We start from the raw sequence: 25,203 nt of genomic DNA, 5'->3' as shown, positions 1-25,203 counted from the left end.
TTGGCAAGTGCACAGGTATAATTTTAAATCTCTTGTGTGATTATAATATTCCCTTCCCACTAAGGACAATTCAGCTGTATGTTTGGAATTATTGTGAAGAGAAAAGTCTGCCAGGTGTGACCTGGAAACTCTACACCAAAAAAAGACAAGAGTTGGGATGAACTTGAGGATGTAGATATGATTAGCTGCAGATAGGATCATCTCCAGTGAAAGAGTATGAGAAATCTTCTCAAGAATGTACCAAATGGAGCAAGATTTGTGACTGTGGGCAATCAATACTGAAGAATGTTTAGCAGAGGCTGGAGTTAGGAGCTGGATAAGGCTCGAATGTATTCCTCTCAGCACTCATCACTCCATATGGGGACTGTTACACACATTGGGATGGATTCACCTCCTCTGGCAGCTGAAAAGGACAAGATTCATTCTCTAGCCAGATGGCAATAAGATCACAAACACCTTGGGTACAGGATTGTGAGGCAACATGCCACAGCACATTCAGGGAAATATTCCGTGTGTTCTGGTTTCTTGTGGGTAAGGTGAGAAGATGAGTGCCAGGGACTTTCTGTAAGTGTTAAGTGCCCCAAAGTCACAGGAGGAGTTTGACACATTCTCATGTCAGTCAGGAAGGCAGGGTATCAGAGAGCCCTGCTGACTGCAGCCCCAGCCCCTCTGGGCAAGCAGAGGAAAGGGAGCTGCAGGGAGCAGAAGCAATATCTGAGCTGTTTATCAGAATGCACTTTCTGGTTTATTTGAGCATTAGCTGCCTGGTTTGGGCTTGGTTTGGTGTTTTTTTGCCTGAGTCCTTTTGAGAAACATTTTTCTTATGACTCAAAGAACACTTAGATTATCTTGAATGTGCCTGAAAGGCACCTGGACTGCTACCTTGTTGCATTGGAAGTGACAAAAGGAAAACTAGGAGGAGAAAAGGCTTTCGTTATAAAGTATACTTTGATTAATTTTTTGTAGGTAATGTTAACTCTTTTTAGATTTAAGGCAGTAAAGTCAAATTAATTATTTCCTTTGCCTTTGAAGATTTTTAGATTGTGTCCTGAAAGCTTGGCTATGCATCATGGAAGTTTGCTGCTTTCATTTTAATTGAACTATTAGATTAGGAAAATCTTATAAGATGAAGTGTGTTTTAGTTTACCATTACCCCTTGTCCTACCACAGAATGCCCCCACTAAAAAAGATTGTTCCCATCTTTCTTACAGGGCTGCTTTAAGTATTGAGAAGTCACAATAGAGTGTCCCTGGCACTTCTCTTCTCCAGACTGAACAAATTTTACACATATTTCCAATTCCCAGAGCAGGGAGTTGTGGGTGACTGTGTCAAAGGCCTTGCAGAAGTCCACATAAATGACATCAGCAGCCTTCCCTTGACCACTGATATACTCACTCTACTATAGAAGGCCACTGGGTTGGTCAGGCAAGATGTGTCCTTGTTGGAGCTGTACTGGCTGTCCCAAATCACCTCCCAGTCCTCCACGTGCCTTAGCACAGCTCATAGGAGGATCTGTTCTGTGATCTTCACAAGCACAGAGGTCAGGGTGACAGGGTCTCCTTTTCTCCCATTTTAAAAATGGGTGCAATTCTTGCCTTTTGCCATCACCAAGAGCTTCACCTGATTGCTATAGCTTTTCAAATATCATGGAGAGTAATTTGAAAATTACATCCGTCAATTCCCTCAAGACTGGGATGCACCTAATCAGGTCCATAGATTTATTTATATTCAGGTTCCTCAGATAAGGAAAAAAACCTGATCTCTCTGTTTTTCTACTGAGTTTACTGAGTTCTTATAGTTCTTACAGTGTTCCACTTCTACCAGCAGAAGGCAAGTTAAACACTTAATGATAATTAAGTACAGAAACGAAGGGAGGTATTTGCTTTATATTAAAATACAGTGCTCTGACATGTACCTTCTCCTGCACATCTGGACTGCAGTCTGTGATGTGGCAGCATTTTTCCTAGCATACATAAGCCATGTTTTCCTGCCACAGTGAAGCATGTGTTCTGCTGGCACTCAGGAGCTGGAATTGTGATGCTCACAATATGATGGCCTTTGCAAGACAACAGCTGTGAGCCTTCTTCTCCACAGTTTTACCATCAAAAATGGTCTTTAGGAATCCCATGCCCCTGAGACCTGTAAAAAAGTCCAAATCAATAAAAACTTAGTGATGAAGAACTAGGCTACAGAGCACTTAGGCAAACTGGACACAGACAAGTCCATGAGGACCACATAGGAAACATCCACAAGCGCTTAGCATAGCTGTGGAAGCTGGGTTGTTGCCTTCTTAATTATCTTTAAAAGGTCATGGCAATTGGTGAAGGTTCCTAATCATATGGGGAAAAAAATGTCACTCCTATCTCTAAGAAAGTCAAGCAGGAGCATACAGGAGTTACAGCCTTACCTCAAAGCCTGGAGTAAATCCTCTTGAAGCCATTTCCAGACATGAAGGACAGGGAAATAACTGGTTGTAGTCAATATGGATTTCTGAATGGGAAATCATTCCTTGGAGTGCTAATAGCTTTCTATGACAACTTGAAAGGCTTAATGAATCAGGGCAGGACAGTGTATATCTCAACTTTAGCAAGACTTTTGTTAGCGTCTCTCACAACGTGGAACAGACTATTGGAACAGACCAGCTAAGTGGGCATGGAAAACTGACTGAATGGCAATGCTCAAAGGATTGTGATGAGCAGCACAAAGTCCAGCTGGTGGCCAGTCACTACTGTTGTACTAGTGGCACAGGTACTGGGTCAGTACTCATTAACGTCTTCATTAATTATCTGGATGATGGGACATGGTGCACCCTCAACTAATTTGCAGGAGAAGAAGACTGGGAGGAATGGTTGATGCCCTAGAGAGTTTCCTGATATTCAGAGAGACAAGGAAAAGCTGCAGAAATGGGCCAACAGGACCTCACTGTGTTCAGGAAAGGGAATGCAGTCCTGCAGCTTGGAAGGAACAATCTGGGAGGTGCCCAGCGGGAGTGCAGATTGCAAAAAAGGCCATGGGACTCCTGGTGGACACCCAGAACATGAACACCTGGTGGAACATGAGCCCGCAATGTGCCCCTGCAGCAAAGGTAGCCAATGGACTCTTGGGCTGCATTAGGTACAGCATGGCCAGCAAGTTGAGGGAAGGGATCCTTTGCTCTGCTCAGAACTTGTGAGACACACCTGGAGTGCTGAGCCCAGCTCTGGGCTCCCCAGTATGAGAGAGACATGGAATTTTTGCGATGGTCCACTAAAATGTTACAAAGGTAGTTAAGAGACTGGAGGATCTGTCATACGAGGAGAGGCTGAGGTTCCTGAGGGCACTCAGCCTGGGGAAAAATGGTTCAGGGGAATCTCAACCGTGTGCTTGAATAAGTGATGAGGTGTAAGTAAAGAAAAGGTAGCCAGATTCTTCTCAGTGGTGCCTAGTTACAGGAAGAGAGGCAGTGGACACAAGCTGAGACACATGAAATTCCATTTAAGCATAAGAGCAGCATTTTGCTGTGAGGGTGACTGCACACTGGCACAGGCTGCCTAGAGAATCTGTGAAGTGTCCATCTCTGGATATATTCAGAGTCTGATGTGGCACAGTCCTTCTCTAGCTGCTCCTGCTCTGGGGCAAGATGGACTATGGGGACTGGGTGATCTCCAGAGGTTCCTTCCAGCTTCAGTGATACAGTGGCTCAGTATGTCTGGATGTAGAGAAACACTTTGTTCAAGGTGCCTAGCTAGTAGAAAAACCACCAATTCAAAGGAACAAAAATGATAATATGGAAGGAAAATAGCAGACTATTTGGCTTGGTTTTGGCTTGGTACTGGAAATGGAGACACATTTGCAAAATAAAAAGGAAGTGTTTTAAAAACAATTCTTGTAAAAAAAACTGAGTTTGAACAACACACCTCATTGGAATTTAACAGCCTCAAAACATGTTACTGTTGTGGTTTTTATTCCCAAAACCAACATGATTGTTTCCTTTAAGATGAGTAGCCTAGCACTCAGGAAATTGACAGTAGACTCATTAGTTTATTCCATTTTACAAAAAAGAAAGTAATAATATTTCCATCTTTTGTAAATAAATTTCATTATAAATTGAATTATAAACCAAATGGGGATATTTATATTCTCTGCACTGACATTTTTTCATTTATAAGGAACATGATGTGATTAAAAATAGTAATGGCAAAAGAAAGAAAGTACTTGATACTCAATGCTCATACCAACTTCTGTGTCACTGAAATTCAGGCCTTTAGCATGTATCCTTTTTGATTCTGTTGAGAAGCCCTGTTTATTTCGTCACACCTAAAAAATCAAGAAGGCTAATAGGCAACTAATTAAATATTAAATCTCTATTCATTCTGCCACACGTCAGTGACTGCTGAATAACAGCAAAGTTGGTGGGAGGGAAGAGAATGCAAATAGCTGTTTAATGAAAGCTATCTGTTCAAGCCAGAACAGATATTGCTAAAATATTTGGTAAAGGCAAGGCAGACACTTCCAGATCAGGTGCAGGAAGAGCTGCTTGTGGACTGGAGTCAATGTGAAAATTTCCCTTGCAGGGAATTTCAGTGGCAAACATTTGCCTACAGAGTGGAGTAAATGTGGAGACATAAAATTTTAAGTTCTGGATGAAGGGAGAAGGGAGAGAGGAGTGGTTGCAGTGCTAAAGTGTATTCTGCACTGGTACTGTGGGTAAGAAAAAGCCCTCCCTCAAGTCTTCTGTCAATCTCTAAATGCAAGGATGTAGCTCTGTGTGTTTGTATAACAACTTCCAATGAAACTAGGTTAAATAAATTACTGTTGATAATGCTTCTCTTTTGATCAAAATTTACATGAACAGTTTGGGAAAACTCACTTTCTGCTTGTTTTCAGCCACATCTGTACCAGATTGTACGGAGGCTGAGGGATCTGTACTTTTGTTTCAATGTGTATTGCAACATTTTTATTGCATTCCACAGGTCCTCCAGTAAACGTTACTTGCAATATTTTTATCAACAGTTTTGGATCAGTCACAGAAACCACAATGGTAAGTGCTATGATGTCATTGGCAAGAGAACAACAATACTTAATATATGTCATGAACAAAACCTGTCAATTTTTCTATTTATTGTTCAACTTGCAGGTCCTCCTGTAAATGTTACCTGCAACATATTTATCAACAGCTTTGGTTCAATAGCAGAAACTACAATGGTGAGTGGGACTGATCATTGAAGCCATCTTGTGAAGAAGTGGGATGTGATGTAGAATAGAGATGCTCAGGATGCGGGGACATTTACTAAGTTATGAAGCTACTAAAAACCTACAAAAAACCTGAGTAAAAATTGCATTAAATAAAATAACATAAAATAAATATAAAATAACTATATATATAAAAAATAAACCCCCCCATCAAGACTAAACACACCTACATAGGGACTGCACCAGTCTGTAGTGCCTGTGATGGCAGTAAGCACAGGTGTGTGCAAACCTGCTTCCTCAGGTTTCATTAGCTCTGAAGAGGCAGAGGAAGGGCTGGAGCTCAGCTGTGGGTTTCCCTGCCAAGTGCACCATATTTGGTTGTGCTTTACACCACATGCTGAATCACCTGCTGCTGCAGAAAACGGTCTCGTTTAACTGAGACAGATCTCTGTGAATGCAGCCACTTCAGTCACAGAAGGAAGTGTAAAACTTGAGTCAAATGACTAGAACACGTGGGTATAAGACTTAAGTATTTTGAGGTTAAATTAGTACTAGGAAATGATGGGATTCCATCTGTCTGAAATTTTTATTTTGGCTAACGCAAAGAACAAAGTAAAAAAAAGTCAGATTTTCATTTAAAAAAATGCAAAATATAGAATAAACTAAATCAAGCTAAGAAAAAAATTAAAATTAAAATTTTCATCTAACTTTTTTAAAAAAATATTTTAATCTAGAAGTGTCAGTCTATTATTTTTTTCATTATTTGCTAAGAAAAAAAAAGCCAAAAGTTTTCTGATTCCATTTAAAAAGATGCTGAGTTTCTTTAATCTTTTTCAAAAGTGAATATAAAAGATTTGGTTTTTATTCAAGCCTACGTACTCCTGACTATGTGGGTTAATCCACTGAGATATTTTTGACAAATTTATCATAATAATGTCATAAACCCATAATAATTATTAGGTGCTCATATCTATGGTACTTTTGAAGAAATTGCAGTGTAGTTTCACAGCTCTGTTTTCCAGAGATTCCTACACAGCATCCAGGTTTTTCTGGAATTGCTGAAGCCAGAGGCAATAAAGGTGGTTGGCTTCTTGCACGACTGAGAACTTGGTAATTAGTAATGAACTTGCTGCCCACTTGAAGTAAACCAAAAGAGCAGCTTTTGTGTAAGATGGAATAGATACTACCTTGCAGGCCTTGTATTATGAAGGAAGAGAAGGTCTTTAGCCTTACTTATGTATTTTGTTTAATATTAATTTAGATTCAATTGTAACTCATGCCATCATTTTAGTAAGTGATGATTAAAGAATGTGGGAACACAAATCTTCTGCTCCTAAACAATTTTATTTAAAAACCCACCCTGTTATTTAATGTTTTCTAGAGATAAAAGGCAAGTTATTGCTAGGCTGGGTTGCTTTCTTTAACAGTGTGGGAAAGACTTTGCTATAAATGACAAGCTGTATCATACACAGCTGTAAATCAGACAAGTTAATGCTTTAGCCTATGTGTCTGTAATATTTTAAAAAACACCTTAAAAGAAAACTAAAATAAATTTAAAAATGATAGGGAAATAAACATATCAGGGTGTAACATAATAATCAACAGACTTAATTTTCATTATTTTTGGAAAACACTAATTGTTTTCCTGTGTTTTAAGGATTCTGAGAAGATCGCTGTGAGTGTAGCATTTTTACCCAGTCATGTCTGTTGATCCTAGTATGCAGAGACACCAGCATAGCATTAAGTGGTAAAAGCCCTGCACGTCACTAGCTTTACAAGATGGCATTCAATGAAAATATTTGCACGACCCAATGCTGATTGCATTAATTAGACTCCTTCATTGCTTTGATTAAATCCCCTCATTGCATTTTACCTTCTATCAAATATGTTAATGTGTACCTTTCCAATGTTCATTAACACATTTTGCTGAAAACAGCCAAACATTCAAGTAGATGAAAACAAAGACTATTGGCTTTCTTATTTTGCTTTTTTCATTATATCTGCTGAAAGTGTGGAAAGATTCTCTAAGATGCTGTTCACTTATTTGATATTGATTTTCTTAATGTTGTCTCTTCTTTAATGACTATTGTGACTAGTTTTAGGAGTCTGCTCTGAGAGGCAGACATCAATTGCTGTTCCAACTGTTTTGCCTTTCTGAAACAGATATAATTGTGTGGTAAAATTGTTGGCATCCCTTGTGATAAATAACAAGTTTGTTTGACTCCTAGGAATCATTTTTCACTATAAAATGTTCTTGATGGTTTTGACATAAAACTAAATGATTCATTTAAAAGCCTGGATTGCAAATTCAATAGAGACACTCCTGTCTCAGAGGAGAGGAATGCTTAGTGAAACCACATGCATACACTGAAGGGACATTATCAGAATATAACTTGGACCATCTACAGCAGTTCTTTGGGAACTTGGAAGATGAAAACTCGCTCAGGGAAGCTTTCAGGAGGAGAACTTAACATGGCAAATGGGCCATTACAGTCCCAGACCTACTAATTTCAGTAACATCAGGAGTAGTTTCTGTCCTCTGATTAAGACACACAGTACAGGATAAAATTCCTCCCCATGTGAAAGGCCAGCACAACTCTAACATGCAGCACACTCTTCTAAAAATTAAAACCTTACATTAAGAAATAAACCTGGGATTTTATGCTGATTCAGATGGATGAATTCCATACACTCTTCACAAGTTTTATTCCCAAAGATCTAAAGAAACAAAATGCAGATGTAACTGTCTTTCTGCTCTATGATGCACTTATGTGACAGTATCCCAATAGATTATTTTTCCTGCAAAAGAAATGTTTTTCTTTCTTATTGAATTATATATATTATACCAAAATAAAAAGGGTAAAAAAAAGGCCAGAGTCAAGATTATATAGTTGAAGTTTTTCTTTGATTTGTCTTTAATTTAAGCCCTAACTTGTAAAGAAGGAGGAAAAGTTTTTTCTGAATAACTTCACTGAATAAAGCAGTTATGAGAGTAAACTCTGTATCTATTTTTGGAAGTATTTACACATGCAGTATTCAGCAGAAAATTCACCGTACAGCATGACTGCCGTTGAGTATCACAGATGAGTAATCTACATCAGCCTGGGCAGCATCCCAAAGAATTCAGATATTCAGTGTTCCTAATGACCAGGATTTTTTTAGCTATCAGCTGTAGGAGAAGTTAAGAGTGGCTTGTACATTGACAAGCTAATTGTAAATTACAGAAATGAATAACTGTGAGGATATTCTTATTGTTGCTGTGCCCTATAATCAATGACACTGTGCAGCAGGTTCTCTGTTAGGGTAAATGATCCAAACTCCAGTTGTGTTTTGAGTACTTATGTTAGGAGAAAAAATTGCCATTTCTTAATTTTAAAAGCATTGCTGTGGCTGGCTGTATGATACTATCTCCCATTTAGGGGGAGAAAACCCTGTAATTACAAATAAGCTTATTAGATACTGATAATTCACATGCATACTTTTAACTAAATAAAAGGTTGCCATTGAACTATTGGGGACACAATGCTCGCTTATACCCATGGGTAGCCAAGTGCTTTTCTGTTGCATGGACTTGGAATAGGTCATCGAACCACTGCTTTTCAGTGAAATCTTTAGGATTTAGAGAAAGAGTAGTCTTTTTGGCAAACCCCTGCTATTCATGGAAGGCCAGCAAAGTCTGCTGTTTGTTTCAGACTCCCAGCTCAACTCCTGGGCAATCGCTGCTGTTGGAGGGGAAGCTGGGGGGAAAGCTCAGACCTAAGACAAATGCTGGTTTCAGAGACAGAAAGTAGCACTGGGCAGGGCAGGGTCTCCCCTGCACTCCTCCTGCCACAGCAGTGCCTGGGATCCAGGGCTTTGCTCTGTGAATCTGGATTTAGATTTGCTGAAAAATTATATTTATCTACGTTCCTATAAACAGACTAAGTATATCTGTGGATCAAGTCCCTAAATCTTCAGATAGAGCTACTAAATCTAATCAGATTAATATTCTTCCAGTGTGTTTGTACTGCTGCGAGCTTATGGCTTGAGAACAGAGGAAAACTGTTTATCTGAGTTGCCTTGAGCTATTGCTGACACTGGCAGTGCATCTGAGGTTGAATCTTCAGGTCCACACTCCTTGCTCAGAGTGGTGGTGCTGTCACAAGGAATTTGCAGAGTAGGTGTGTTTGTGGTTGTGTAGGAGTGCTTCACTACAGCACACCCACTCCTACCCTCAGGACCTCACCAAATACACACTGTAGTGTGCCTCAACTCCATGTTGTTCTACTATTCTCAAGAGAACTTTCCTTCAAAAGATACTTACAGGGGTAGCTCAGGAAAAGTAAATTCAAAATTCTGCACATGATTAGGTCTGACTGTGTAAAGACACATCCCTCTCTACTGCTCATACAGCAAGCATAGGAGGAAAAAGTAATGCTGTTCTTGTGATGTGCATGTTATATTAACATTTTTGTTTCTCATTAAAGTATCTACACATATATGCGAAGCCTATCAAATGTAAACAAAGGTTTCAGTTCTGTTTTGCTTCTAACAATAAAGCTTGCAGAGAAAAAGCATTTCTAAGTGTATTGGTGTGATGACTGATAAATTTTTGAAGGGACATGTTGAAAAATATAGGGTAATCTTATTGTCACTATTTATGATTTTGGTATAATATATATTATTCTATGCAATCTCTTCTATGAATAAAGATTTTCCAGACTGTTTTTATTATCTAAATCACCAAGCACTGAAGTTCATCAAAGCAATTTTTTAGATACTTTTATATAATTTACTGATCTGACTGATTTATAATTTCTATGTCATGGGGAAAAAAAATTCCTCTGTTTTCCAAAGACTTCATTATATATGATATCACAGTGAAGAATTAAAGCCAGTCTCACAACTAGTTGTAGCAATTTTATTCTATCAGCAGTTGCTTCTGCCTTCTTTTCTGCAGAATTCAAATCAGAGCATTCCTGGATTTATAGCTAAAGCTGTCCCATATAAACTCTAAGACTTATATATACTTAAAGATAAATATAAGCTTAAAGACACATTATAAACATAAGAAACTCTCAGTTTCTAAGACCGAGAAATAAGGGATAGTATGATTATGGATGGTGTTTCCTCACAAGATGTGATGACATTTTATAAGCTCAGAACTGCAAGTAGCTATTTGATATTTAAATGTCTGAGACAAGAACATCATAAAAAGTACAATGACTTGTCAAAAACAGATACAGGCTTTTGTAAGTATCTTTAAAAAATGCTATTCTTGAGACCTCTCTCAGGTCTGTCCTGCTTTGATTAGTCAACATTCCTGTTTGGAATCACATCTACCCAAGATCAAAATGAAAATGAAAACAAAAAAAAGAAAAGTTATTCACCTACTGAGATTGTAACGCATCTTCCCATTGGGTTCAAAATCGGCATCAGTTTGGATGTCAGAAATGTTCTGTCAGGGCAGCAGCACACCTTGCTACCACCCCCTGGAGCAAAGGGGGTGAAAACTGAATGGAGGGGCTCATTCAGAGTCTGAATATTGGGCAAGCTGCTTTCTACAGCTCTGATCACAGGGAGAATATTTATCTACGTTTCAAGGGTGATAACTCTTTTTCTATGCAGTTTAGGTACCAGACTGAAGCCCAGCCAGCTCATACATTTTCCAAGTCAAAAGCACAGTGTTGCCATTTTAATGTGCAGCTGAAAATCCTCAATGTTAATGCTTTGTAGTATCAGCACAATTATTTGATAAAGCATTCCTTCAGATAATATAATCAATACAAATATTATTAAATATTTTTCTTTTAGAGGAAGAGTAGACGGTATTTCTAAGAGAGTGTTCAAAAATTAAAAATTACAATTTCAGAGAGATGAAAATCTTATTTGCTGACTTTGGAAACCTGGGATTAGGAGAGTAAATATTTGTTTCTTTCTACTCCCTTCACAGAGTTTAGGAACTGAAATCTCTTTTTGCACTCCCCATTAATAACCGGTTCTTGACACAATGTTAATGTTGGTTCTAAATGAACCTCTAAGTAATTGCTGCCTTTCCCCGTTGTGATTAGCAGACCACCAAGCAAAAGAATACAATCAGGCCAATTTTAATGGGGTGCAGACAGGGAGGTGTAAATGAAGGAACATACACAGAACCATGCAATAAATAGGAAAAGGAAACTAGTAGTAAATAAGAAGTTGTGATTTAATTTCTTCTATACAATTTTGACTTCACAGGAATTAAAAACTATTCATGAGTACATTAGACATAAATGACTTACATATTAGAATACATTTCTTTGGTAATTTTGTAGCCTCTTGGATGTCATTTTATATATTGTATATATTGTATGTGTATAGGCGCAATGTTTTTTGAATTTACAAATATCTCTTAGGTAATCCACAACATTTGAAATAGGATTACATTTAATTGAGGAGATTGCAGTTAATATTTTTCTCATCACTGAAGGAATTTTGATTTGGAAAATGTCTCAGTTGCGTTTGTCTGGTTCAATGCAGCACTTTGACAACTTTATTTTCAAATGACAACTCTGATGTTCAAAGGATAACACAGATGTTTGCTGTAATGCTGGTACTGCAGTGTATCTAACATAGAGCAAGCTAAAGTGGGCTTCCAGTCTTGGTGGCTTAGTAACCTGTTTACATGGCATTTCTGTAGGACTACAGAGTGAACATTTTTTTGAGGCAGCAGTGGAATGACTCACGCCTGGCTTACAGCGAATATCCCGATGATTCCCTGGATTTGGATCCCTCTATGTTGGATTCTATTTGGAAGCCAGATTTATTCTTTGCCAATGAGAAGGGAGCAAATTTCCATGATGTCACAACAGACAACAAGTTGCTGAGGATTTCTAAAACTGGAAAGGTGTTGTACAGTATCAGGTAAACCAGTTAATTTTATTTTTTTTCTCTTCATCCCTTTCTTTCCCTCTCTGTTTTCTGGATGCAATGTAGATGTTTAATTTTTTGTTGTTCCATGTGTACAGCTAAAATGAGATTTACTAATACCAGGGTGGAAGGAAAATTTGCCTATGTTTCTTTGCTAACATTTTACTTTTTGCAAAACAGTCTCTAAGTGGCACAGCGGTACTTCTTGGTCTTGTTGAAAACTTGAGGCTGTCGAGAACTTTAATGGCATGCCTCAGTAATTCCCATTAGCATTAGCTCAACTCACTCCTCTTGCAAAGAGGAAATCATCTCTTCAGTAGTCTGTGGGTTGCAATTTAAAAGTAAAGGGGAGTATTAATTTAAATGACTACTCAACACTTGAACAAAAACATGCTTGAAATGCAATAAATTTGACATGCAAGTCACTGCTTAATTGGATGTATCTAGTCACATAAAAAATCCCACCTGGAACTATGGAAAGCATTTGTTTTTGGTACTAGGGGCACTGAAGTGTGTGTCATGTGACTCGCTTTGGCTGAATTAATAAACACTGACAAAATGTGATTTGATATGACCTGATGAAACAGGACATAAGCAGAAAAACAAAATTGCATTCCACAGGCATAAATAGCAGCAAACAACCTGCAGTATTCATTTGACATTCAGCTTACTGTGAGACATTAATTGCTTAATAGAGGTAGCCAAAGATGCAAAATACTCTATTATTGCTCTTAGGATTGTTTAAAAGGAAGCAATTCCTGGAGTTTTTTTCTTCCTGGGGATGCTTCTTGATTTTTTCCTTTCTTGCATTATAGAAAGTAAACATGACAGTATTTGTTTAACAGATTGTCTAGTGAATTTGCTCATCTGTAAAGCAGATTAGTTTAGAAGGCAGTTATTTCTATTGTGGTTTTGACTGTGTTTTCATTACAGAATTACTATTGATCCAGGCTTGGGATAGCTGTGCTCTTTAGGATGCTAAATAAATAAATATTAGCATGGAACTTCATCCACTTACATAATTCTTGTGGAAATTCCTTGGTAAGAGCCCAGTAATATTTGGACAGATGAAGCAGGGTTACTGAGCAGGGTTTAAAATTGCTCTACCTGAAGGGTTTGTGAAAAATAATAGGATACAAGGATGGTACCAGCACTAGCAGAGTGATAAATATGCTGTCACTTACAAATCTTTCCTGTTTCACCCTGAGAAGGAAATGAATGCATCTGTTTGTTTGAATGACATCAGACACCATCTTATTGGAGGAAACAGTGCAGTTGGGTGCTGCTCTGCATGCAGATGGATAGTTTTCCTGACATTTGCTCATGCAGCAAAAGTGATATTTTGAGCTGCCATATCACATTTGTAAAATTTCTACACCTAAATGCAAATTAATTTGAAGCAGGGTAAGCAGAATTCCAAGGGAGCACCGAGCAAAGCTCATCACTTCTCACTTGTATCACACAACAGTAACAGAGTAACCCAGCATATCCAACGTGGCAAAGAATTTTTTAACACTTTCTGGAGTATGCAAACTTGAAATCAGGAGCAGTTAGAAATACTTGTCTTTACTCTCTAAATACTGGGCTAGAGACTTGTATTCCATGTCAGCTGCTTGTAGTTGTGCTATGCAGAAACAAACAAGAATATTTTAGTGTTTGGTTTCAGTACATTGGGTATGTTCACTACTGCACCAACAGCACTTTGCCTGTCATTGTGATATTTAACATTTAGCATTTAGTGCGCTTTGAATGTTTAATGCACTTCACAAATGCCTCTGGGATGTAGCAGGTAGGCTGTTTTGTCATATTTTCAAATTTAATGAAATCAAGATCAAATTAATCTTGCATAAATACAAACTGTTCTTTGCATAAAGTGTGTTTAGATGTGCTCCCGGTAATCAATGGGCAAGAAGCAAGGTGTGTGTGTTATGTGGCAGTGGTATCTCCCTTCCCTCTGTACTGCACCAAAACCATGAAATGCACCAGGCAGGAGGCTGAGCTGCCTTGTGCTGTTAAATGCTCTCAGAGGCCAAACCTGGCCTTTCTGAACAGAACTTGGAAAGTCACCCAAGACAACAGTTCATGGTCCATACTTTACTAAAATGAGACATTTGGTGTAGGGTATGGGTGCTCAGAAAAATCATGAAAAGGTGAGGGAGGGTCTGGGCCATATATCACCTCCTGTGCAGTGCTTGGCTACAGGAATTGTCTCACCCTGTGGTAAGCATGAGGCTCTGCATTCTCCTCTTGTATAGCTGGTCAAAGAAACAAACCTAACACAGCACAGAAGAGGCAGAATGTAGATTTCCACAGAGTTTGCCTTATAATAGTCATGATGCTCATACTTGCAGATTCCTACAACTATATTTAATTTCCTGGCAGTTGTTACAGAAAATAAAAATTTGTTGATGCTTGATGTACCCGCCTCTGAATCATAACTTTAGGAAGCCAACCCCATTTTTATATGTTTGCTGCATGCTCAGATGATTACCTTGACACCTTTTTTGATCTCAGATAGCATTCTGCGTACTGCCTCAGGCTTTACAGCTGGGTAACTGCTCTGCACCTTTGGGTGCTGCAGGGAAAATGAGAGCCTAGGGGAGAGAACCCAGAACTGCTTAATACTGCAAATAGATGCTATTGCCTCTGGAGATGTAGCAACAGCTCTCAGAGGCACATGCATTTTGAGAAGTGTGCAATTACAGCAAAGTTATATTCAGCAAAGAACTTCACTTTAGTCAAGATCAATCTCAGTTCCACTCATATACAACAATTGAAAAACTGTTAAATAGCTATCTTTTATTTTAAAGCACTCTGTAGAGAGCAGTCAACAAGAAATGTTTGTAATAGCAGTGTTGAATAAATTAGTTTGTTTTTATATCGTGTGCTGAAAAAGCAGTAAGAGTTCAAATCATAACCTACACAGTTCCACCCCCTAGACACTTGTGACTCATCTTCTTCCAATCCTTGACTGATTTCTGCATGGATTGGATTTTGGAGAGGGTTCTTCCCTTGGAAAGTGTTGCAGCACGGTGTGATGGTACCAAGAGTCCTGTTCCAGGCATTCACATTCTGTGTGACACCTGCATTTTGCATTGCACACCCCACTGCATGGACTTTATGTTCCAGGGACAAGGATTGTGTCTTCTCTGCTCCCTGAGGACACTTGGGCCACCAGGAAAATGCTAAATACACTCACAGAAGGCTTTATGTTCTCTCTGAGCCACCCATTTGTGCTACCTGATTCCCACAAACCCATTTCAGGCTGCCAGCCAGCTCAGAATATTAGCATCTGCCTAAAAGCTTATTTTAGCAAAATGATGGAAAGTGGTTTTATTTAAAGTTTGTGGCTTTTTTTTCTGCAATAATTGCCTCCTTCTCTTTTTAATATTTTCAGTGCATCTCAGCCATATGAGATTGATCCAGAAGGAGATATAATTCAACTGTAATATTGATCCACAGCATTGAATCTAGAATATAGTGCTCAGGAAGATAAAAACATTGTAAATTTATATTTTTTTAACTTGCTGCTCTAGAAAACACTCTCAGTTGAGCTTTCCTCTGCATATTGCCAGTATATTTAGCCAGACATAGTCTCAAAGCAGATTACTACATACTTTTTAAAAGGAGGAGATTTTAGAATGTGTTGCATGATTCTTTTAACAAGAGAAACACTTGAAATCCTAGGGAGGAGATCTGTGCAAATTCACAAATTACATTTCCTTCCCTATTTTTGCTATTCCTGTTCAAAGAGCAATTAATTACCTAGGAAAATTTCCCTCAAGTCTTTCAAAATACCTCTTTTTCTGTCTTTTTTTTTCTTCCCAGTGCCAGAACTGTTAGTTACGTAGACCATTAGTTCCTTGCGGTTTCAACTATCGACCTAGTTTTAATTGCAAATGTTGCTGTGGCTGAGGGCTGAGTGCCTGTTTGAAAGCACTTCTGTGCTGGGGGGTACTGCAAACAGAGAACGCTCGAGCTGTTGGATTGCTCTGTTTGTGTACCTGCTCTGGGAATGGTTACCAGCCCTCCATCCCACAACCAGTAGCTGACAGGGCAGTAGGAACATCCCACCAGTGGGAGCTGGCACCTCCCAAAGCCCTCACCTGCTTATGCAAGCCAAGAGAAGTCTCTGTGAAGCAGTACAGATATTTGCAATGCTGCCTCCCATGCCAGCTGCCTTGCTCAGGAGTTTCCAAAATCAGCTCTTCTTGGTGTGGCCAAGCACTGAGGGACAGAGCACTGAGCCAACTCCCTCCTGCACCCTTGTTGTCATATAGTTTAAAAGTTCTATTGCCATTACATTGCAAGTGTTCCATATTGCTAGAGCTTTGTACCACCTTGATGTTTCCCACAGGCAGCTCCCCTAGTCACTGACTCTTCCTCATCCTTGGAGCAGCCAACCAATCCACCCTTTTATAACACTCTTCTGATTGGCTACAGCTGTGGCCTGTTAACATCAGGCCTGCTCCTAATCTTTACTAATTAACCCAGCTGCAACTCTTTAGGGGTAAGATTACATTCTATACTACCTTCATTTACCCATACTGTATCCCCCTACACACCCCCATGACCCAATACAGGCCTAGGTGTTAAGATCAGGAGTTATGACTGCCATGTCCATCATGTAAACCCTCAGAAGTAATCCATGACACTTTTATAGCCCAGTTTTTCTGAGAGAAACTTCTGTGTTTTGTAGTCTCCTCTGTACTTGTGTTCTTTGCCTTCTGGTAAAGAAAACAGGTTAAGGAAATTCATAGGTAGCACTGCTGATCCCTCTGCAAGAGACTGCTCATGGCAAAAAGTTCACTATCCTGCTGAAATATATTGCTTTTAAATAAGATGCAGTCTGGGATTTTTTGCATGGCTACTATAGAATACATTGTCATGTTGTAGTAAAGTCAGGTGTAGGTTTTCTAAAATAATTTTGGGGTACAGACTTTATCAGCTAAACTATGTTGCAGTTCCGATCATCCATGTCCCAACACAGTGTGGCCTAGCACAGTGGTAGAAAATGTTACGTTCTACAGCCCTGTGTGCATTCTGTGCTTTAATTTGATGACTTCAATTTTATTTTACAATCTAGTGTTGGGATTTAAGAGGATTTGGACTTGACTAGCAGCATTGTCTTTCCATGTGACAGATTGGCAGAGGTGGGATCATGGAGATGTTTATCATGATTGACGTGTCTGTTTGCTTATTAAACTGCCACCTCACACAAACATATCCATTACCTCAGGTCCTATCAGAATAACACTGGTATTGACAAGGTGGTGATTTTCCCTTGGAAGTGAATTTCAATAATCACAGGGACATTTTCACTGGGAATTATTTCATTCTTGCACTGGCAAGATGGTACACTGCCCCATTTTAACTGCCCTGACTTTACAAAAGCATAACATTTCTTCATATACATATGTCAAAGTAAATTTTTGACATTTAAACCAAATCAAAACACTGAAGAATAGTCAATGGAAATGCTAACTGAAACAGAGAACATCTAAAACATTTTGGTGTTTGACAGTTGATATGTTCTGTGGGCTGAGGCCTTATAGAGCTACAATCATTAAACTTTGCACAATGGGACACAGATACGTCCCAAATTGTGGCTGTATGCTATGTGAATCCAGTGAATTGGACAAATTTGTCTTCCCATAAGCATGACAATAATAACAATGGTTTCAGAAGCTAAAAAACTGCAGCCTTTGGTGGGACAAGCAGCAATTCTCATTACAGCTGAACCCATTGTCCTTGGATCATCAGTAGCTCTCTGTTTTTCACCCTGCCTGTCCTTTTTGCCCTTACTCCTGCTTCTCCTTCTAGCTCCACTCCAGGCCCTTCCTTTTGGGGCCTTTTAAATAAATGAACTCAGATTCTTCTCATCCTTCAGGGTTGTTTCCAAATACTCTCTTTAATTCATCACCCATTCCCTCCTTTCTCATTCCCTCCCAATCTACAAATTCAGTCTAAGGATCTAGCCCCGGGTTTCCAATACCCTTACTTTCCTGTTGTATCTAAAGTACTTGCTTTGCATAGCAAATAATAAAATCTACTAAATAAATAATAAAACCTAATGTAGGTACTTTGTTATGCAACTAACATGGCTATTGTGAAAACCCCATTGATTATATTGCTTAAGAAAAGAATAATTTACATTTTAATGACACAAAATTAGTTGCTTTTCATTTCATAAGGCATTTTAAACAAAGTAGGGATATGGGCATTATATCTGAGCGTGTACTGCCTCACTTCTTCCTCTAAGGCACATCCCCAGATGAGGCAGGAGAGCAGAGGAGGTAAATACAAACACGAGAGGGGAGCTGCTTAGACCAGAGGACAATGCTGCCAGGAGAACAAATGGCTCTGAACTGGCCATAAGCAAGCTCAGAGAGGAAGTTACAAAGTTTACAGCCATATACACCTTGAATTCCTGCAACAATATTCCAACAGAAATAGGGACACACAGAGTAGATTCAAATGAACTTTGATCATTTTTGAAAGGGTTGAGAGGATGTGACTCTGGGTGGTAGCAGATGATCAGACTTGATGGCACGAAATGAATGTCACTTCTACAGCCCTGTATTCCTGTGTCTCAATTAAAAGGGGAGACTTTGTTCTGAGTAAAAAAGTGAGAAATGCTGCTGGAGACCAATTTGAACATGTGAAGTTGATCTTGGCTGGCAGGATCAAAAATACTGGCAGGTGGCTCCTTCTGGATACCTGTGCCAACGGGATGGTTGCACAGCCAATAGATCTCTGTGTACCACCCTCCTTATGGCTATTGGCAATGCCTGCCCTTGACTGCTGGTGATCAATCACTTCATTTAACCAGCTGAAGGCTAGGTGTGAAATATTGCAGGTGAAGGAACCCTTCCTAAAAGGTACAAAAACCCATGTTTTCCTAGAACATGGTCCCATGGATAAAGGTCTTTTGCCAGTTGGATTGAAATATATGGATTAGAACAGAGATGTCACCATGCCAGGAGGAAAGCAACACCATACCAAACACACACTGCAGGAAAACTAAGATAGAAACTGACAGAGAAAAAAAGAAAAGGTGAAATACTGTTCCTCATGTAAAGGAAGCAGGTGCTTACAGAATTTACCTGTTACATACAATCACACTTGAATTTAATTTCATAGATTTGAGCAATAATTGGAAAATCATTTGCTGGCAGCTCATGTGCTGGCATTGTGTATCTGCGGACAGTGATTGCATTACAATGAGAAGTGGGATGCCTGTAATGAGAGCTCCAGCACCCTGCTCTGTGCCAGCTCCTGTGTTGTTAAGCAGTACATGAAGCAAGGCAAAGCACTGGAGGGACTGAGGACATGCTCAGAAACAGCAGTACTGAAACTCCAGCCTGTAACTCACATTTTGCCATAGCAGAGAGCATTCCATGTCTCCTCTAAGCTCGACTTCAGCCCATTCCCACCTGACAGAAATGAAGCTGCAGAACACGACAATTATTAGAGAGGAATTCCAGGACTCCTCAAAAATAAGGGAAAAACCAGTCAGTTCAACTGTTCCATTTAACAGGACAAAGCCTGTAGACTGTGAAAATTACCAGAATTGGCATTCAAATTGATGAGTCAGGTCCCTGAAAAAATAATGACATGGACTACAAAATGAAAAGACATTTAAAAGAAGAATGCCACTGGGAATTTTTTTTCTGCCTTCTGATAAGTGATCAGTGTGTGTGCCCTTCTTTCAGGCACCCAAGAGAGGGGGCTGGGAGGAATATAAAGAGATTTTAGATTCTCCTCCCTGTTTCAGTGTCACTAGCCTAAATGGCATTTGCTCCTATGTCATTCAATGCTGTCATGGTTGCTGTGCAACTTCATCTCCCCTGCCAGTTTAATAGGGAACTTTATCTGCTTGTGCTTAGGTAATATTTTAATGTTATTTCAGCAGCTAGAAGGATCAGGAGTTTAATCTTTCAAAGAAAAAAGTACCACTAAAATATCTTCAACTTTATTGTCAGCTTGGAGCTTTAAGAAAAATACCAGAACCTTGCAATTTAAAATTTGCAATAGCATCTTTATATTTAACAATGCTGGAAAAAAAAGAAATCCCACTTGTCTCACTAAATCCAGCACTGAGGGGTTTGCACAGGTATTAGTTTTGTGATAAAAATGGCACATAGCCAATGCTACCAGTGATCATGCATGTGCTATTTATGTTCTGGTATTTGCAGCATAAAATCCTAGATTGTGAAATCTCTTGTCCCAGCAGCTGAGGTGCAGATGGGCGTAGTGTGAAAGAATGAAGGGATAAGAATAGAAACAAAATGTTATTTTTAACATGATGCCTACTCATGATGAGGCATTTATTGCTTTTCATGCTAGTGAGGAGATAATCTTGGGGTTTTTTTGCAGACAGAAGGGATTTATACCCTTATCTACAGGACTTTATAAATTCCCAACAGTATTTCTATGCATCACAGGACTGATCCCAGTTATTTATCATTACAAAAAACTCTGTGACGAGGCTGCTGTTCTGTAGCCCACTCACAACCAACCTTTCTTGCAGAATAACTAATGAAAAGAATACTCCTCTGTCATGATGTACCACATATTATGATCCCCAGGGCCCTTCTCTTGTGGAACCAGGGTCCTCCTCTGGGATGAGATGTCACTGAGATCAAGGGAAGTTTTGGGTGTCTTGCAAGACATCAGGCTAAGGAGTGATAGCTGCTTGTAAAGGAGTGGGCTAGAATACAGTTCAGTGGTTGCTGCAGACAAGGCAATACATCAAATCTCAGCTAAAATTATATAATCTCCTAAATTTATTTTTTAAAAATCCTGGATTATGTAATGTGTAAACACAATTCCCTAAGTGTTCAACAAAATGCTAGTCAGCAGTTCATTACTTCAGATTTGTGTTGCAGACCATTCACAAGCAGTCTGTCTCTAAAGTACTCTGAGGTGTTTTTGTTGCATTGTAAGATTACCAGAGAAGTGGTGTGATGGCTGGGAGCCCCAGCATTCAAATCCCTCCAGTGAAAGAAGGAGATTGGAAATCATCTTCAGAATGATCTATTTACAAATGTTTTATTTCTATTGATTTTTTTTAAATTTATTTATTTTTTAATTCAAGATCCTTACGGTCTCGTCTACTGACGGTGCTGCTTTGGGAGTTAGTTGTCAAAGGCAGACTGGTGTCACAACTCAATGCCCTGAACGCAGGTGACAGTGGCATTTGACAGGAATTGGTAAACAGGAGAAGGAGGGGGGAAGGGTGTGAGGATAGACCAGGAGGAAAGGAAAATGACTGGGCTCTGTGTCATGTTGGTGTCCCTGAGAGAGATGTGGGGTAGATGGGCAGGCATAGGACGATATGGGGAAAATGTCTCTGGGCTGGAGAAGGAGCAGGATAAAGGCAGGAAACACAGTGTCTCAGCCCCAGTGCTGAGCCCAGGACTTGGTTGCCCTGCACATAAACGCCTCTGAGCCCCCTGGCTGCAGGTGTGTGCCCCTCTCCATTGCCTTTCCCTCGGAGGGGATTTTGGTGCAGTGGCTGCATTCCGGGCAGCAGGGGTGCCCATGCCCGGTTCTGCTGCTGGCACATCTGGGGCCATGTCAGCTCTCACAAGGGGAAAGCACTGAGACTGCAAAACATGCTCAGGTGTGAAAGACTACCAGCATGAGGATTTCTGATTAAGCAGTCAGACTATTTATTTTCCCATGAAATGCCTTATTTTGACTTCTGTGACAGTGGCCACAGCCTAGAGGACCTTGCCTTCCTGCCTGCAGAATTTGGGGAATGCAGACCTCTGAGTGATGCTGTAAGTGGGTTCCTGGGGTCGCCAGAAATTTAAAGATTTTGAGTGGGGCTGGGAAGAGGGGCAGGCCCAAAATCCAAGTCTTAGTGATATCTCAACACTTTGTGTTGAAACCAGGGGATGAAAGAGGGGAGTTTGAATGAAGGGCCGAGTGAAGAAATCCCAGCAGTGCCTGCTCCACATTGAAGACATTCAAGGTGTCAGGAAGGGGGTCCAAAACATAATACAGAGAATGCTGCCCTGGAGTACTTGGATTATAGCCCTGTTTGTGTTACAGTACTGCTCAGTGACATTATTTATTTATTTATTTATTTATTATTTTTGTCACAGTGGCAGCCAATTGTTCATTCTTTGTTTTCTGGCTCTGATTCTGTATTCTGTTCTGTTCATACTCTTATTTGCATTATTCCGGGGTTTGATTCTTCCTTGAAGAATCTGTGGGTTGAGTGAGGGAGCAGGGAGGGACAGAAGAGAGCAGCTTTTCCTCTTCTCTGAGGCAGCTTGCTGTCCCTGGCACGTTGCCTGGTGTGCTGAGGCACTGGAGACGTGACTCCCTCCTGCTCTCTCATGAGCCCTCTCTGCTCAGCTGGAAAATAAAATGTGCTCAGCCCCAGAGCTTTCGGTGAGCCAGCTGTGCCACCTGGGCCTGGCTGCCGTGGGGTGAGGGTGCTCAGGTAATGGAAGGCAAAATCAAGTCCCTGGTCAACTTCTTCTCTCTTCAGTTTTACAGATGGTTCATAAAGCACTTCCCATCAGTGTTTTATGGCTCTCCACCACCAATCTGTTGTTTATGCATCTCAAATGCCTTGGTGGCGGGATGCCTGGAAAAGAAAATAATTGTTCTGTAGCAGTTTGTTCTGTTTTATTAACGATTAAAGTATTCATCAGTGTAATTCCCCATTAAATTTGCTCTTTGCTTCAAACCTCCAGGGGCCCTTCTTAAATTTGCCAAGTGTGAGACATTCATTTTGCTGAAATATTTTCTGTCAATGACACTGTTATTATCAGCAATGTGGGTAGCTATATCTACCTAACACTTTTCATTTATGACCCCATGTCCTTATTAATTAATAAGTAGTGACATGGCACCAGGGTTTGGAAACATTTGCAGGCTCATAGTTTTAATGAAAAGGAGTCAACTGGTATAAATTGACCCACCACCATAGACTTCAGTGGGTCTATTTCAAATTCCAGCTGCTGAACATTTAGTGTGTAGTAATCTTGTTGAAAACCAGTGGATCTGTGGATGATGCAAGGCTCTAACCACTGGTTTCAACACTTGCATTACTGCTGCTAAAAGGGACCAGAGGCAAAGATGGTAATTCTGAATGGCTACTGTGCTGAGGTGACCAACAGGTAGAGGTAAAACTATAACTAATATAAACATGATGTCTTGAGCTACTCTCATCAACACAGTGAATAGAAATTATTTTTCATTTTTCAGGGTAAGAAGAGAATAATTAAGTGTTTGTGAAAGACAACAATGATTAGGAAGAGAAAGAAGGACATTAGACTTTGTGTGGACCTACAAAATGAGCCTACATAATTTTCTCATCTCACCTTCAGGAAAAAAACATTGATATATCTGCCTTATATCAATGGAGATAGATTATTTTTTCCTTATGAATTTTGAAAGCAAAGCTGCATCTGTGTCTATTTGCTTTCTCATAAATTTGATATTAAAATAATGAGGGACCTTCCTGACCATGCATGTAATCAAACCCCCAAATTACTTGAATTACTGGGCAGTAGAAAGGGCTGAAGAAGAAAGGAAAGCAAGTCAGTGTGCAGTCCACACCTGACAGTCATTAAAATCCAAGGGGTGAGTGAATAGCACATGCCTACTTCAATGGATGCAAATAAATAACATATTTACAAAGGCTGCATTTGCATAAAGGCATGTTTGAAAAGAGCTTAAAACATCTAAGCCATATTTAGAAGATGACTGAAAATTAGGGAGTTTGACATAGCAATGTTTCAGGAAAGAGACCCAGGCACTGTTTTGTTAATGCTGGGGATTAGCAACTTAATTAGCTCAATCTTTAATGCAGGAAATTACCTAGTGAAAATGAGACTAGTTAACATTTGCAAGGACTTAAAATATTTAAATCAAGAAAGGACAGATTTTCAATGACACTTACACACCTACTAGATAAACTTTTTTCTCTAGATGAAAATTTTATTTTTTTAATACTTCTGCTATTTGATCCCAAAGGTTAAATGGGAATTTATTTCCTATGGAGATGTTGAGACTGGGGACTTTTCTTCATCTCTCTGCCACATAAATGTGATCTCTAATTTTCTGATACTGTCATCTTGTTTGCTGTGTCAAGACTGTGTCAAGATGAAAATTGTGTAACTTTTTGTAGGTAACCCACACGTAGGCAACAGCAGTGATGTGGAATGTGGTCTTAGATCTGGGTGAGACAATTTTGATTTCGGTCACCTAAATATCATCTTTTGGTCACAGTGATTTTATGGCTAGAAGTCCCAGCTAGGTGGACTCCAAAACTTCACATGGTGAAGAAATAGACTGAAAGACCTTGAATCAGTTGTATGTGGTAAGAACCACAAAATCATTTTTGGAGAGAGAATATAGTCAAGTATTTCTCTGTAGAGATCACATATGGTTGTGGGACAATTTCATTTCAAGGTTATACTTCTAAACAGGTGACCTGTGAGTTCACTGATATAACTAAAAAATTATTGTCATTGGAATGTGTCAATGTTTCAGTGTCTCTTCAAATCAGACTTTTTACTGCCCTTCATAATAAATGGGCATAGAGGGGTTTTTTTTTCCTTGCATTCTTTGTTTCAGAGTGGGGGTTTTTTGAGCTGAATGTAATCAGAAATAAAAATGTACTTTAAAAATATTGAAAACAGAATCATAATATTTATACTGTTTATCAAAGCTAGTTGTGTGTGATTAGACCATCTCAATATCTTCATTAGCTAAAAAATGGCTCCTTCTCACACAAAAAAAGGACGATCTTGAAATAGATTTCAATCAAATGTTAAAAGGTTAAATCAACTAAAAAAAGGAAGAAAGAAAGAAGCATTAAAAGTATTCCCATTTAAGTAAAGTTATGCTTTATGTGGAACAACAACAACTGAAAAATTAAAACAGAAATATATTTTGTATGATTATGTTCCTTTAGGCTTACTTTCTTCTATCTGTACTCCTTTAATGCAATGTGATTTTTTTTAACTGAATAATGGTTTTTTCCTTCTTTTAGTGGCTGAGCAGTAAGAATGAGGACTTGGAAATGGGACTCATTCCAACAGAACAACAGCACTCTGTTAAAAAACCCTATGGTTGTTGTGTCCTCTGGTTTTTTTTTGCTTTTCCAAGATAAAA

General features: G+C 39.3%; 1 protein-coding gene across 7 annotated transcripts in view; it reads left to right on the top strand.

Moving 5' to 3' along the window:
* Positions 1-25,203, top strand: part of GLRA2 (glycine receptor alpha 2) — a 121,093-nt gene that overhangs the window by 19,711 nt on the left and 76,179 nt on the right. For 4 of the 7 annotated variants that reach the window (XM_063183196.1, XM_063183204.1, XM_063183164.1 and 1 more), the window contains exons 3-4: positions 4,953-5,020; positions 11,831-12,054. In XM_063183196.1, the coding sequence (XP_063039266.1) occupies positions 4,953-5,020; positions 11,831-12,054 (292 nt within the window). Of the gene's footprint in view, positions 1-4,952; positions 5,021-5,116; positions 5,185-11,830; positions 12,055-25,203 lie in introns of all 7 variants that reach the window. The other 3 variants (XM_063183169.1, XM_063183187.1, XM_063183211.1) reach the window with 2 other exon arrangements.

The sequence above is a fragment of the Melospiza melodia genome, chromosome 2 (genome assembly GCF_035770615.1).
Source record: "Melospiza melodia melodia isolate bMelMel2 chromosome 2, bMelMel2.pri, whole genome shotgun sequence".
In the NCBI taxonomy this organism is placed as follows: domain Eukaryota; kingdom Metazoa; phylum Chordata; class Aves; order Passeriformes; family Passerellidae; genus Melospiza; species Melospiza melodia.
This window is presented reverse-complemented; position numbering and strand designations above follow the sequence as displayed.